This window comes from Erpetoichthys calabaricus, chromosome 9, assembly GCF_900747795.2.
Source record: "Erpetoichthys calabaricus chromosome 9, fErpCal1.3, whole genome shotgun sequence".
Taxonomy (NCBI): domain Eukaryota; kingdom Metazoa; phylum Chordata; class Cladistia; order Polypteriformes; family Polypteridae; genus Erpetoichthys; species Erpetoichthys calabaricus.
The window spans coordinates 92,806,805-92,820,623 of record NC_041402.2 but is presented as its reverse complement, the minus strand read 5'-3'; the positions used below and the strand labels follow the sequence as shown (position 1 = coordinate 92,820,623).

The 13,819-nt window shown below is 36.9% G+C and overlaps 1 protein-coding gene across 1 annotated transcript in view; it reads right to left on the bottom strand.

Annotated features, from left to right (window-relative positions):
- Positions 1-13,363, bottom strand: part of cops7a (COP9 constitutive photomorphogenic homolog subunit 7A) — a 46,699-nt gene extending 33,336 nt beyond the window's left edge. Inside the window, exons 1-6 of the mRNA XM_028809915.2 lie at positions 13,220-13,363; positions 12,607-12,795; positions 12,448-12,523; positions 11,434-11,522; positions 11,114-11,316; positions 10,288-10,393 (exon numbers count right to left, since the gene is read on the bottom strand). Coding sequence (XP_028665748.1) covers positions 10,288-10,393; positions 11,114-11,316; positions 11,434-11,522; positions 12,448-12,523; positions 12,607-12,771 — 639 coding nt within the window. The 5' untranslated portion in view covers positions 12,772-12,795; positions 13,220-13,363. The remainder of the gene's footprint in view (positions 1-10,287; positions 10,394-11,113; positions 11,317-11,433; positions 11,523-12,447; positions 12,524-12,606; positions 12,796-13,219) is intronic.
- Positions 13,364-13,819: the final 456 nt, after the last annotated feature.

Sequence of the window (13,819 nt, the reverse complement as noted above, 5' to 3'; positions counted from 1 at the left end):
TGTTCTAAAACTGACTGGTAGTGTTCATAAATAAAAATATATATTACAAATTAGAATTTCTGTTATCGGAGCCAAACAAATACTTTCTTAGAGTGCTTTCCATTACCACCCACGCTCAATCTCCATCTCTGGAGTTAAGTGAACTCATTAGTCAAGGCAACTTAAAACGACCATCACAATTATTAAAATACAATCATCGTTTTGCCACTGTCACTGCTGTTGGTAGCTATTGTTACATAAAGTGCCAATTACATGCTGCCAGTTTCTCACTGTGACATATTTTTACAACATACTCTACTTGAAGTTTGTGGGCAACTTTTGCTATTGCACAGCTGTTCTATAGCAGAATATATGCAAGAAAACAAAAAAATGAGGCTCAAAAACTGTGCTACTCAATTCTCCTGCATGTGTGTAATTACAGAGAGGATGATTTTAAACAAGACCCTGACTCACACAAATTTTAGCACATTTTGGACATACTGTATATAAACATGCAAGTTATTATTCAGGTTAATACCTGAAATATTTATAAGAATAATTCACTTAAAATGCCCATCTACATTGTTTGAATGTGCCTTTAATAAGTAATAAATGAAAAATTACTTTTGGCGACTGTCCAAACTTTTCATTTACATTTGTACTTACAAGATTTCAATCATTTTCTTAACAAAAAAGTATTTTATATAGAATATCTCAGAGAAGCAGGCTCGTGATGAGCTACAGTACATCACTTAGACCCTCTAATATCGTCTTTCACATTCTTTAAAAATGTTCCAATATAATCTACAGGCAAAGGACTCCCGATTTTTTCAAGTCACTGCAAAAATTAAAATTCCTTAAATTATCTTCCACTCCTTGACTGTCATTACTGTGTCGTACTGCTGCCAATTTAGTTTTTTTTTAAAAAAAAAGGCAGATCAGTTAATGAGAATAATTCATATTATTAAAGAATACTTATATAAATAACACAAAAAAAGAAGGCAAGCAGTTTTAAATGTCAATGCAGGAGCAATTTTCTGCTTTGGAGCAATCATATCCATCATATTAACTTCCCCAAGCATATACTGCACCTTTGAAAAATCAACCAGCTGGGAGATAATTAATTTGCTGTGTCCATGTTCAATCACATATGAAGTAATTAAGTCCAGAGAATAATAACTGCACTGTTTCGTAACTGTTAGTTTTTGATGTATGTTATCTCATGTAAAACCAAAACTAAGTACATTTAAGAATACTCTAATTATTTAATACTGTTGAAAGTAAATCTGAAAAGCATATTAGAAAATTTCTCAGTTAAGCTCTACCCATAGTGCAAAATCCAATTTTCCTTTCACCATTCTAATGTAAGAATAAGTAGGCACATAACACACACAAAAAAAAAAAAAAACAACTTGTAGAATCCAACTACAATAGGAAAGCCAATTTTACTGAATATACAATGATAAACCAAATGATAGAAGGCTCAACATCTTATCCCTTAATTCAATTCCTGTAACATTAATAAACTAAAAAAAAAAATTATTCAACCAACCTATAAAAACGAAAAAGTACTAAACAGTGTATCACGGCAAATGATGAATAACTGATTAATATCATAGTGCAACTCAAAAAATATTTTTTTATGCTGCATCAGAAACTTTTATTGTTTTCAGCTTTTTTGTTAGAGACACCCTTCATATGAATGTATGCTGTTTCTGCACTAATGAAGCGTACAGTTATAGAAATACACAATTTCAAATAAGTTAACTTTGGCAAATACTTTTGCAAAACTCTGTAGTTTTACAATAATATGATCATAGCCACTAAGAATATCTATTTTTAGAATTCCATGTGCTCTAAAACACAACTCACAATTATAACAATGGGGCCTGCTTGCACTGATCAACATCACACATTCCTTTCACCGAGTGCTTTATCAAACTTTCTGAATATAAAAATATATATAACGGGCGGCACGGTGGCGCAGTGGGTAGCGCTGCTGCCTCGCAGTTGGGAGACCTGGGGACCTGGGTTCGATTCTCGGGTCCTCCCTGCGTGGAGTTTGCATGTTCTCCCCATGTCTGCGTGGGTTTCCTCCGGGCGCTCCGGTTTCCTCCCACAATCCGAAGACATACAGGTTAGGTGGATTGGCGATTCTAAATTGGCCCTAGTGTGTGCTTGGTGTGTTTGTGTGTGTCCTGCGGTGGGTTGGCACCCTGCCTGGGATTGGTTCCCTGCCTTGTGCCCTGTGTTGGCTGGGATTGGCTCCAGCAGACCCCCGTGACCCTGTTTGGATTCAGCGGGTTGGAAAATGGATGGATATATTATATATATATATATATATATATATATATATATATATATATATATATATATGAAGAAATGGGCAAATACCAGGTGCAAGACAGGAAACAAAGTTTATCACAAAGTTCACACAAGTGCACACAAACACTCACTCACACTTGGGTTAATACAGGTTCACTAATTCAGCCGAATGTTTTTGAAGCTCTAGGAAGTCATCACAGTACCCAAAGGAAAGCAAATACAGATAGGGGACACTGCAAACTCCATACAAACAACAATCAGTAGGGATTCAAACACATCCCCATTGTGTCACTGAAAATACTACTAGCACAATATGGCAGGGATGTCAGGTTATCCTAGCCTGAATTCATTGCTATGCTTTATGGGTCTAACTACAGTGATTTTCATGGAATTTTGTTTTAAATATGGCAAAAGACAAGGAATGTAAATTAATAACCAAGTACACTCACTGGAAAAAAACATTTTAAAAATTACAAATAAAATCAATCATTACATCAATCAATCATCAGTGAAAGATTTTTTTAAATTGTGAACTACTAAATACTACTGTGAACAGCATTAAAAAATACAAAAGCATTTGTCATTTGATACTCAAAATTCTACCAAACAAATTTACGAGCACATAGAGTCTATTCCAGTACTCAACTGGGCAGGAGTACTGAATACCACAGTTGGACATGGTACCACTCTATTGTAATATGAACGAACACACATACATGAGGACATGTCTTTGAACTGTGGGAGGAAGCCAGAGGAGATAAGGGGAAAACAAATTCATCATAAATAAATTCACACAAGGAGCACCTTGGATGCAGACTTCATTTTATATATTGCCATCCGGCAGTGCTTCCACTACACCACCAAGCCACCAGATGCTACAAATCAGTAACTAAAACATTCAGTACTGCTGCATTATTGATTTTGTTCATACATACCTTAAACTATGCTTCATTTTCAATTTGAATGCGCTGAAAGTACTACACTAAAATAAATAATTGCTCAGGCAATAATTATAAACATGCACTTGTCCAATTTACTGTATGTATGAATAAAAAGTGGTAGGTCTTTTCATAGAACAAAGAAGTAACTGGAGACTGTGTACAATAGTGCAGTTATTTTTCATTTTGAATAAGAGGTTTACTTAAGGCTTGCTTAGAAAATTTTTACTGACTTGTTTGTTTATACTCATAACTACATGTATTTACTACACCGCCGGCTCTCCTAATTTTTCTACAGAATCACTGTTAATTTCAAGTCTTGCACTAGTGAGAATTAAGAGCATGTATTGCTTTCTTGATAAAGTATGAATCACACTGTCAGGGTTTTAACATTGCTTCCGCCATGATCTCAGTCACTTTTACCAATTTTTTTGTTGATTATTTTGTAATGTTCCTCTAAGTAAATGTTTACATGCTTTCAACATTTATTTTGCATTTACTATTTCTTTAATTATTTTCAATCAATATGTAATTGTTAACTATGTTATTTTAGTTTGTATGTTAAAAGCAAGGTGGAGGACTCCTAATATTGTGGATTGTTAAGGCCTATTTAAGGACCCACCATGCTTCAGGCAAACTGCTAAGGCATTAATTTTTCCCCATAGACTGCAGTGGAATTGCCCTTTTGTTCTGCTTTTTAGGGTATTTTGAGATTCTGAATTTTTGTACTGTGGATCTTTTTGAAGTTTATTAACAGAGAATTAAAACAAAGTTCACGGCTTTATTACTTTGGGACTTAATTTTACTGTTCCATCTCTCCCTTTTAAATGATTGCATGGTTTAGGCCTCTTTAGAAGTATTCAAGTGTTTTGGTTAGTACTAATTCAAAACATCAGCATTCATACTTGAATCACAACAGCTGTAATTCACTTCTTCAATCAGCTGGTCATCAATTCCAATACTTTTGCCACAGATAGGATCTTTAAAGGCTTGAAAGAGGTGGAATCGTGAGGAAGCAACAGCTGTGCCGTAGGGTGGAAGGGGACGAACAACCCATCCAAGTTTAGTAATTACTTCATATATTTTCTTTGTGTGGTGTTCTGTTGTCATGTTGATGGAGAATTTCAAAAGCATTTATGTCAGGTACAACTCACCCTTAATAACTCTGAAATGTTTTAGGAATTCTAATATTGTTCACTGTTGCTTTGATGCTTGCACCTTCTTATGTTGCCATGGATAAATTGTCTGATAAATAGATAAATAAATACATCAAACAAACAAACAAATAAAAATACAGATCTACATACAAACTGATCAAAGACACAACGCATACCAAAATAATTTCTTCTGCATTTCAAATAACAATGGCCGTGACTTTGTCTGCTAAAGGGGTAACCTTATACAACTTCTTCCAAGAATCTGGATGATGCCATTTAATTGAGAGTCATTTGTTGTTTAGTTCAAAGTTTCATCATATCCACAGTGGTAATCCATAATAAATAGAGACAAAATCTGAACATACCTCTTTCTGCAAAGTTCAAGCTTTGTGGAACCTAAAACCTAAACACATTTTAATATTGTAAAGCTTTAATAAAAGTTGTTCATGCTTCCATTAGATACCATGTTAAAGCAAAGTCAGAGTGACCGTATTTGTTGGCCAGCCAGAGAAATGAGTAATGTCCTTTCTCATAATCTTTCATTTGTGAGACTCAACAATTAACACTGTTTTAATCAACAGCACTGAATGTTCATTACTGAATCTCTTTCGGACATAAAAAAAATTAATTACAGTATGTTGTTTAAAATATACATCCCCACATCATGCCAATCTGACAGCCAACTACACATGCACTAGGAAAGACTCTTGTTCTGCAGCAGTAAGGGGCGCTCGCTACAAATCAACCACAGAATAACTTGCAGACATTTTATGTTAATTTTTACTGAAGTGTAGAAACTGTTTACAGCAAACCTCATACATGCATACATAAACAAAGTTTAACTTACCTTTCTATACTCTACCTATCAATTAAAACAACATTGTGCCAAACGTTTAAACTCAGAATCACTAATACTTTATATTCCAAGAAAAAAGAATGTCTTCTGTAGCAGATCATATTTCACTGAATACATGCATACCACTGGTGGGTAATTGCTTTGATTTAAAAATGAGATTTTAAGTTTAATTTTCAGCATCTGTCTTAATGATCTTTATTATGACATGTACTGTATTTATTTCACTGGATTAGGAAAGTCTTTGAAGATCACTGAAATAGATTTTTAAATGTTACTTAAATTGCAAACCTGTTAAGTACAGAGGGATTTTTCTATGATGGAACCTATGAAAAATAAGCCCAATATGACTTGTTATGCATTATTTACAACTGTCTCTTTTAGGCAAAGTCTGACTCAAACAGCCATCTGAACAGCCAGGTAATGTGTGGCTAACCAGTTTTAAAAAATCAGCAGCACAGGCTTTTTTTTTTCCTAAAAATCATAAGGATGAAATGAAAAGAGGTATTTTCTCTATCTCAGCCTTGCCTACAAGGTGCATTTGCAGTTTGGTTTGTCTCCTTTTATACTGCATTTTATACATTAATATACATGTAGCTATTGTATAAACAGACATTTGTTACTGTGGTAACCTGCTGTTCTTGAGAGTTACTCAAATATAAGACTGATGATCCTTCACTGTCAAGATCAGTACACAAAAGACTTGCAAGAGGAGCGTTAGCAGCTCATGATTTAAGGCAACAGATGTCTGTCCCATATATAATTTAGTTTTGTTTGTCACATGTACAGATGACAGTGAAATTATTACTTCCAAGACTTAATACTCTCCAGTGCCATAATCAATAAGCAAACAAATGTTTTTTGGATACCAACACTTTATATCTTCCTCAGTGTAACTTTCTTTTATTTATAGCAAAAAAAAAAAAAAAATATATGGTCAGTTGCAGTGCAGATTCAGCATGGGATCATCCGAGTATGTATTTATGGTAATAAGTCTCTCTGTCAGGTTTAGCATCGTAACAGGGTACACTTGTGCTGCATAATAACTGCAGATCAAGACCTGGTAAGCACCAATATGAAGTGCTGTTACGGTGTGCATCTTGAGCTAGCACATTTAAAATGTTCTCATAAGCTGGTCTAACCAACTGAGTAGAGTGATGAAAGTTATAAAATGAATACCCAAACACACACACATTTTTTTGCATTGTAAAATGGGTACTTCCATTTTTGTTAGGCACTTAGTGCCATACAAGACTTGTTAAACCAGCAGATTTAACAGGAATGTAGAAATTTATCTGCACATTTATCTCTCCCAACTTACATTCCAGAACGAAAGGCTGAACTGCATCTCGTACCACACTTGCTTAGCCCTGTACTTCATCTGATAACAAAGGAGCCTTTGCAGAGGTTCCCTAGACATTAAGGTGCCTAAATGGACATTCAGCTTAGGTTTGCAATTGAAAGCTGAACTGTTTCTGTATGTGATGGAAAAAATAATGCTCCTATAAATAAGCACTGTATCTGTAACTGGATGTAACCTTGACCAAATCACCAGGGGTTACACCTTTCTTCAAAATCTAGCTGCACTCCTCTCTTCTCACTGTTTGAAAACTGATGAGCAGCTCTCTCTCTCTCTGTAAGCTGACAATAGTCTCTTTGTGGAGCCAAAAGCAGACAAGGCACATTCTCATGGAGCTGGACACTCTGAACTAGCTCTAAAATCCACTCTGCCAAGCCAAGCTCTGTACCAGTGACTGAGGCCAGTTTGAGAAGACAGAGAATTAGCCATTACTGCACAAAGGTAACTTTAGTGAGTAAACTTTTGTTCTAGAAAGAGTAATGCTTTTCTCTATGAAGTTGCAGAGGGCATAGCAAAAAAGCATCATAGCACACTACAAAGCACCACACAGACAAGATAAAGAGTGTACTACAATGCAAGAAAAATTCTCCAGTTGAACCAGAAGCAACAACAACAAGCAACCTCACACAACATTGGCCATCATCCTTAAAGACTAAAAAAGTTATATACAGTATATTTGTATGTATATGTGTGTGTGTGTGTGATATATATATATATATATATATATATATATATATATATATATATATATACACACACACACACAAATACATACCATACATACACATTAATCCTTGTGTTTATCAATAAATTGTATAATTCTGTTTTTTAAAATGAGTCTGCTTCAGCCACTTTGATATTAAGTCTAAAAGCTGGAGACACCCTCCTACAGAGAAAGGTAAATGAAAATAAAGTGGGTGCCTTACCAAATTATTTTCTTAATTACTAGCATTGTCAAAGACAAAAACTTTAATTGACTGAGTGATCATTTCACCTTTTACTACATCACACAGATTGAAAACACATGCTTTTTCATGAACTGAACAACAACATAAACTGGAACTATTACAAAAGAAGTAAATCACAAAACATATATATCCAGCACCACTCATTCTGATTCAGATTCTGAACTCAGTGTCATAGAAAGCAATACTGATCAATTCAGATTGCACTGTGGGGGGGGGACCACACAGGATTGCCATTTAACTGTTATTTGTTCTTCAATATTGATGAGGCTTTTAGTAAAATGCACATAGAAAGATAATGTGAAAATCATCTTTCTTTTAACACTGTGGAAGTGTATGTGTGGGTATATTACAAACGGATAATAAAATATTCCACAATATGAACTCCATAGAGGTTGTGTTCTTGTGTGCAATTTATGATATGATTAAACATTCTTTATGAAGAGCTACCAATATCTGTTGAGGTATTATATACCTTTGGTGGTTTAGCTATGGGCACATTAGCTGAAAAGAATCGACATTACCAGGGACTTGGCAAACAGTTATTTCACCAGCCTTTCTGTGTTATCTACAAAGTTTGAGAAACAGTAAAACAAACATGGGGAAAATAAGACTTACTATGTATTTCTAATTACATGCTAAATTCTCATCAAGTTGTGACTCTTCATATATTTATTTTTTGTATTTTTTTAATCCTGCACTTACTTAAGGTACTATTTGTTGATAATAGTGCCTCGTTCAGTGAATTTACCTTGGGTTTTACTGGTTAGCACAACTCATCATAAAGACTGCATGCACTAATATACTGTATCATTAAATTCCTGATTCAATATTTTAAGTCCTGATATAAATAATATTTACAATAATCCTGCAGTTCATCCAGGTATGGTTCACAAGGTTGTCAATCAGACTCTGAGCTGATGGACAGATGACAAACACCAGTCCACAACCAAGCTAGATGTGAACTAATTAAACTAAGCCATGATCTCCTTCTGCTGTTCACTGCAACAAGTCCTGAGGACCCTGCTAGTACTTTACTACATAGTCTTGTCCTTATATAGTGCTAAAACAAACAATTTTTGATATACTGCAACTGGTTCTTTTTGCCCATTTTTATCACAAACCTAGAATCTCAGAATTTCTGCAATGATACATGCCACTTCTGGTGTTGGATACTGTGCCAAGTGGTAACAACAAAAGTAGGTGTGAAATAACACAGCTAATAACAGTAAAAAAAAATAAAAATAAAAAATATGTTCACTGACCAACAAATCTGCACACTATTACTATAAAGTCATAGTCTTAAAGAGATTGCCTAATTTAGAAACAAAAAATGAAGAAGGTGTTAGATATTGTGAAGCATAACACACTATATGGCCAAACTTTTGTTGATGCCTGACCATCAGACCTATATGAGTTTCAAAATTATGGACATTGATATGGAATTACATCCAAAAGAAATAAAAAACAGAACAGCCTCCAGTCTTCTGGGAAGACTTTCCACAAGATTTTATAGCACATTTGTAGAAATCTGTACCCATTTAGCCAAAAGAGCATTTGTGAGGTTAAGTATTGATGTTGGATGCAAAGACCTAGTGTATAATCTGCATTCCAATTCATCCCAAAGGTGTTCAACAGGGTTGATGCCAGGGCTCTGTGTAGGTCACTCACATTCCTCCATACCAAATTCGTCAAACCATGTCTTTATGGACTTGGCTTTGTGCACAGGAGCACTAAAATGTCTTTGTGTGATGTAGTGAGTACCCTTCACTGGAACCAAAGGGCTTTGCCCAAACTCTTAAAAAACAGCCTCAGACGACTATCCCTCCTCCACCAAACTTTGCAGTAGGCAGTATGAAGTCCACAAAGTAGCATTCTCCTGGTATCCACGAAATTCAGATTCATCCATCAAAGTGCCAGACAGGAAAGTGTGATTCATCACTCCAGAGAATATGTTTGCACTGCACCAGAGTCCAATGGTGGTGTGCCTTACACCACTTCAGCTGACACATGGCATTGCGCATAGTGATCTTAGGCTTGTATACAGCTGCTCAGCCATAGAAAACCATTTCATGAAGCAGCTGATGTTGCTTCCAGAGGCAGTTTGGAACTCTCTTATGGGCAATGTAACAGAGGACAGGTGATTTTTACATGCTATGCCATTCAGCACTTGGCAATCCTACTCTGCGAGTTTGCATGGTAAACCACTTCATGGCTGTATTACGGTTGCTTATAGATGTTTCAGATGCGCATTGATAGCATTTACAATTGACCAGGACAGACTTAGCAGAGCAGAAATGTGATCTTTGTCATAAGTCAGTACGTGACATCTAATGACAGTGCCACGTTTAAAGTCACCAAGTCATTCTACTCATTAGACTGATAATGTTTGTCAGTGGGGATTGCATGGCTATGGGTTTGATTTTATGCACCAGCTAAAAACGGGCAGGTTGAAACACCTAGACTCAATAATTAGGAGGGGTGAATCAGACTTACCTTTAATGTATATCAACCCATGTTCACTCTATGTATTGTGAGGATGAAGCTGCAATTTGTGCCATACTGTAAAATACGAATGGAACCTGCACAAACTTCAAATGTAAATTACTAAGACTCTCAAAATATCTTTACAGTGTGCTGTTATATATTACAAAGAATTAAAACAATAGTGAATAAAATATATTATGTTATTTACTTCACAATGATTTACCTCTGTTTCAACCTGCTGTTTCACTTTCAGCTGTTGCTCTCTGTATTGGTTTGCTCTTGTAACTTGTTCCTCAATCCCTGCAAGCACTGCTTCACACCCCGAGCACCTGGAATATGAAAAATTAATCAAAATTATTTTTTTCCAGCTAGGTGTCTTGTATAATACCAGCCTGAAAAACATAATGGTCAATGCACTAGAAAGCCAGGCTTGCAAACTGGTTGGTTTAAGTAAAAAACTGAGGCGCAGTAAGCCACTCAGTAACTATATAGATACTGCATGAAGACAGACAAGAACTTATTCAGCAAGCAGAAGTGCCTGGGATTAATGTAGGAGATGCACCTAACTAGGCGTGTTTCTCATGCCAGCCAAAATGTTTAGAACAATTGATTAATCATTAAATAGCCAAAAAAAAGTCTGTTAGTTCACAAACAAAAAGCGTTACAGTCTCAAACACATTTTTGTGAAATACAAAATTGGAATTACTTTAGAAAGTATTATGTATTTACTAGGAAAGCCAAAGTGTAATGTAGTGGTTAACAAATTATACTCCAAAACTACACGGTTAACACAGTCTATTTGTTACCTCCAACCGAGCAAGTCACTTCACCTGCCTCTGTCCAGCTATGAAAAAATGTTTGTAAATAGCTAGGCTGCATATCTGTACTTGTAATGTTTGGCACAGTGCTTGCTAATAAAGGTATTTTGTTTGTCCAGCAACAAAAGGGAGCTTAAAAAGCGTCATGAAAACAAAACCCAAAAAAATATAAATTAAAAAAAAAAAATCACTAAAATGCTCTTATGAGATACTCTTTCACAGTAAACATACCACTCTTGCAGAGTTTGAGAGATGCCAGCTAGTTCACCTCTTCGCAAATCCCTTCCCATGCTACAGTCAACCTCCACCTGCTGGTTGCGTTGGTCCAGCTTGCCTTGTATTATGTCTGCATAGACAGCCTCAATGAGGAGGTCTTCTAGTTGTCGTACATTCTTCATTTCCAGCTCCTTAAGAAGCAGTGAATAAGGGAGGCACTAAGGAAAAAGAAAGAAAAAGTTTCCTTTCATGAAGTTGCCATGCCTTTACCAACACCTGATCTAAACCACCCAAAATGTAGAAGCATGTCTTCCCAGATATTTCAATAGCCTTACCTTCAAGTTGGCAGCCAGGCTGACAATAGATAAATGGCGAAGTTTGTTCTTCTGAGCTTCACTAAGTTCCGGAAGTGATGAAGCATTCTCTATTGAGTAGAAAGAAATAATACAATGGGTGTAAAAAGGGTTTACTGCTGCCTACTCTAAAAAACCTACTCTAGTAGGTTCAGGCCTTTTCTCATGTCACATCTGGACTACGGAAACTCTCTACTGGCAGGAGTATCGCCATATGTCACCGTGCCACTGCAGATGATTCAAAATGCAGCAGCATGGCTGGTGTTCAACCAGCCAAGGAGGACACATGTCACTCCTCTTTTCAGATCATTACATTGGCTTCCTTCTAAGATATTTATTAGGTTCAAATTCTTAAAGCTTTCCTACAGAGTAATCAAAAGTCAGTACCTATATATATGGAAACACTGGTGAGGTCCTATGCTCTTTCTTGACCACTCAGGTCTGATGATGCCACCTCAGCATGGCATCAAGTCTCAATCCAGATTCTTTTCATGTGTAGCTCCTAGCTGGTGGAACAAGCTGCCCATTTCCATTCAAAATTCTCACTTGCTTGGTGAATGTTTGTCTAACTTAAAAGTTCTTATAATCCATAAATTGTAACTAGCTTAATACATTAATCCTAAAAGTCTCAACAACATGTTACTGCTATGCAAAAATCTTCTCCTTTGTACCAAGGTTTCCCCATATTACATTTTTGAACTGACATAGTACCCTACTGTTGGAACTTAATGGAACTTCTTCTTGATATTTGTCTGTGAAGCTCTTTCTGACCTAGCATTTAAATTTAGATTTTAAAACTGGCTTTTAAAACGTATTTTATCCATCCACCTTCTTCTTGATTTTGTTGCTGCTGCTGACCTACCATGTACTTTATTAAATTTGCACTTTCGTGTGCTGTGAATAACTTTTCAGTCCAGTTCTCAATGAAATGCGTTATACAAACATTGGGCAAAAGTAACTTCAGCAGCGATGCAAAAAAGACTGAAATACACTTACCCCGGTAGTCACAGTATGTGCCATAGGCAAACAAGTTAAGAAGTTGGTAGACAGGGGCATGTGGACCAGACTCCAGCTGAAAAATCACAACAAATATTAAAGCTGCTTTCAATGGGGACCCTTCTCCCACAATGCACCCATGCACCGTTTGCTGCTCACCTCCCGGACATTGGGCATGTCCAACACCTCCCCAAACAAATACACCCCTGGACACTCCAGCAGCTGATGAATGAGTGCTACCAGGGCGGCACCACGCGTAGACTTGGCCAAAAGCAGGAACTGCTCCAGATTCTGTGAGCCCGCCTTGACCTCGGCAGCGGACATTGTCACCGACAGGAGACACGCAACCTACCAACACAGAAACAACATGAAACCACGTGACTCCACTACTGGGTCATTTACGGGAAGTGGCTCGTTTTACTTTCCATGTAATGTTTATTAACTTAGATGGTTGGATATACCACCACAACGCTCGACTTTAAGCTTGGGGATTAAAAAACAAACACGCTTCATATATTTTTTAAGAAACACAGTTAAAGGCGAAAAAGACTAGCGTACTACACCACTTCCTCGCATACTCAATTCTGTTATTTGTAAGTAAACGAGTGCCAGCTACTGAAGCGCCGTGTCTTGACAGTCAAGACCGCGGTTCCCAGGGGACCACAGGCCAAGGAGGCGCACAAGCACAAGACAGCCACCCAGAAGTACTCTAAACAGACTAGCCTTTCCCGGCACAAGCGGGTACATCTTCTTTTCTTGTCAAAATGCCTACCTGTCCCCGAGATCTGGACGATTTATTTTCACTTTTCTCTGCAGAAGCCCCACAGTCATTCGCGTCAGAGCCGTGTTGCGCAGCTTCTTTCCTGATTGGCAGACAGAATCTGGGGACGGCCAACGAGTGGATGGGGGAGCTTCTTCAATTCGTGATTGGTCAGAAATGTTTAGAGGGCGTATAAAACGGGTTGATTGACGGTGATGCTTTCGCATTGAAGAATAAGCTGCACAGTAGTTGGAGAAGTTTGCTTAGGATTGGCGAAGGACTCCTGATGGACAACCAATGGGGTGGGATTTAGGGTACGTTCTTGTCTCTGATTCGATAGGTGGTCTGTTTGTTGGCCTTGACATCAATGAAACAGTAGAATTTTAACAGCCGGGCAAATCACAACGGCTTAAGGGTAACATGTGGATTGTGTTTTTGTTACTTTCTTTCCATCCATTGGATATGACGTGGTAATTAACGCTGTTATTTTTCATTGCTGATTGGAGAGGAAGGTGTTAAGAAAAATGTTCATTTATTGCCCTTTATTAGTAAAGTGCAGTAACAGCATTCGCTCGAAGGGGCGCCGTGATATCATGCTTGAGGGTATTAATT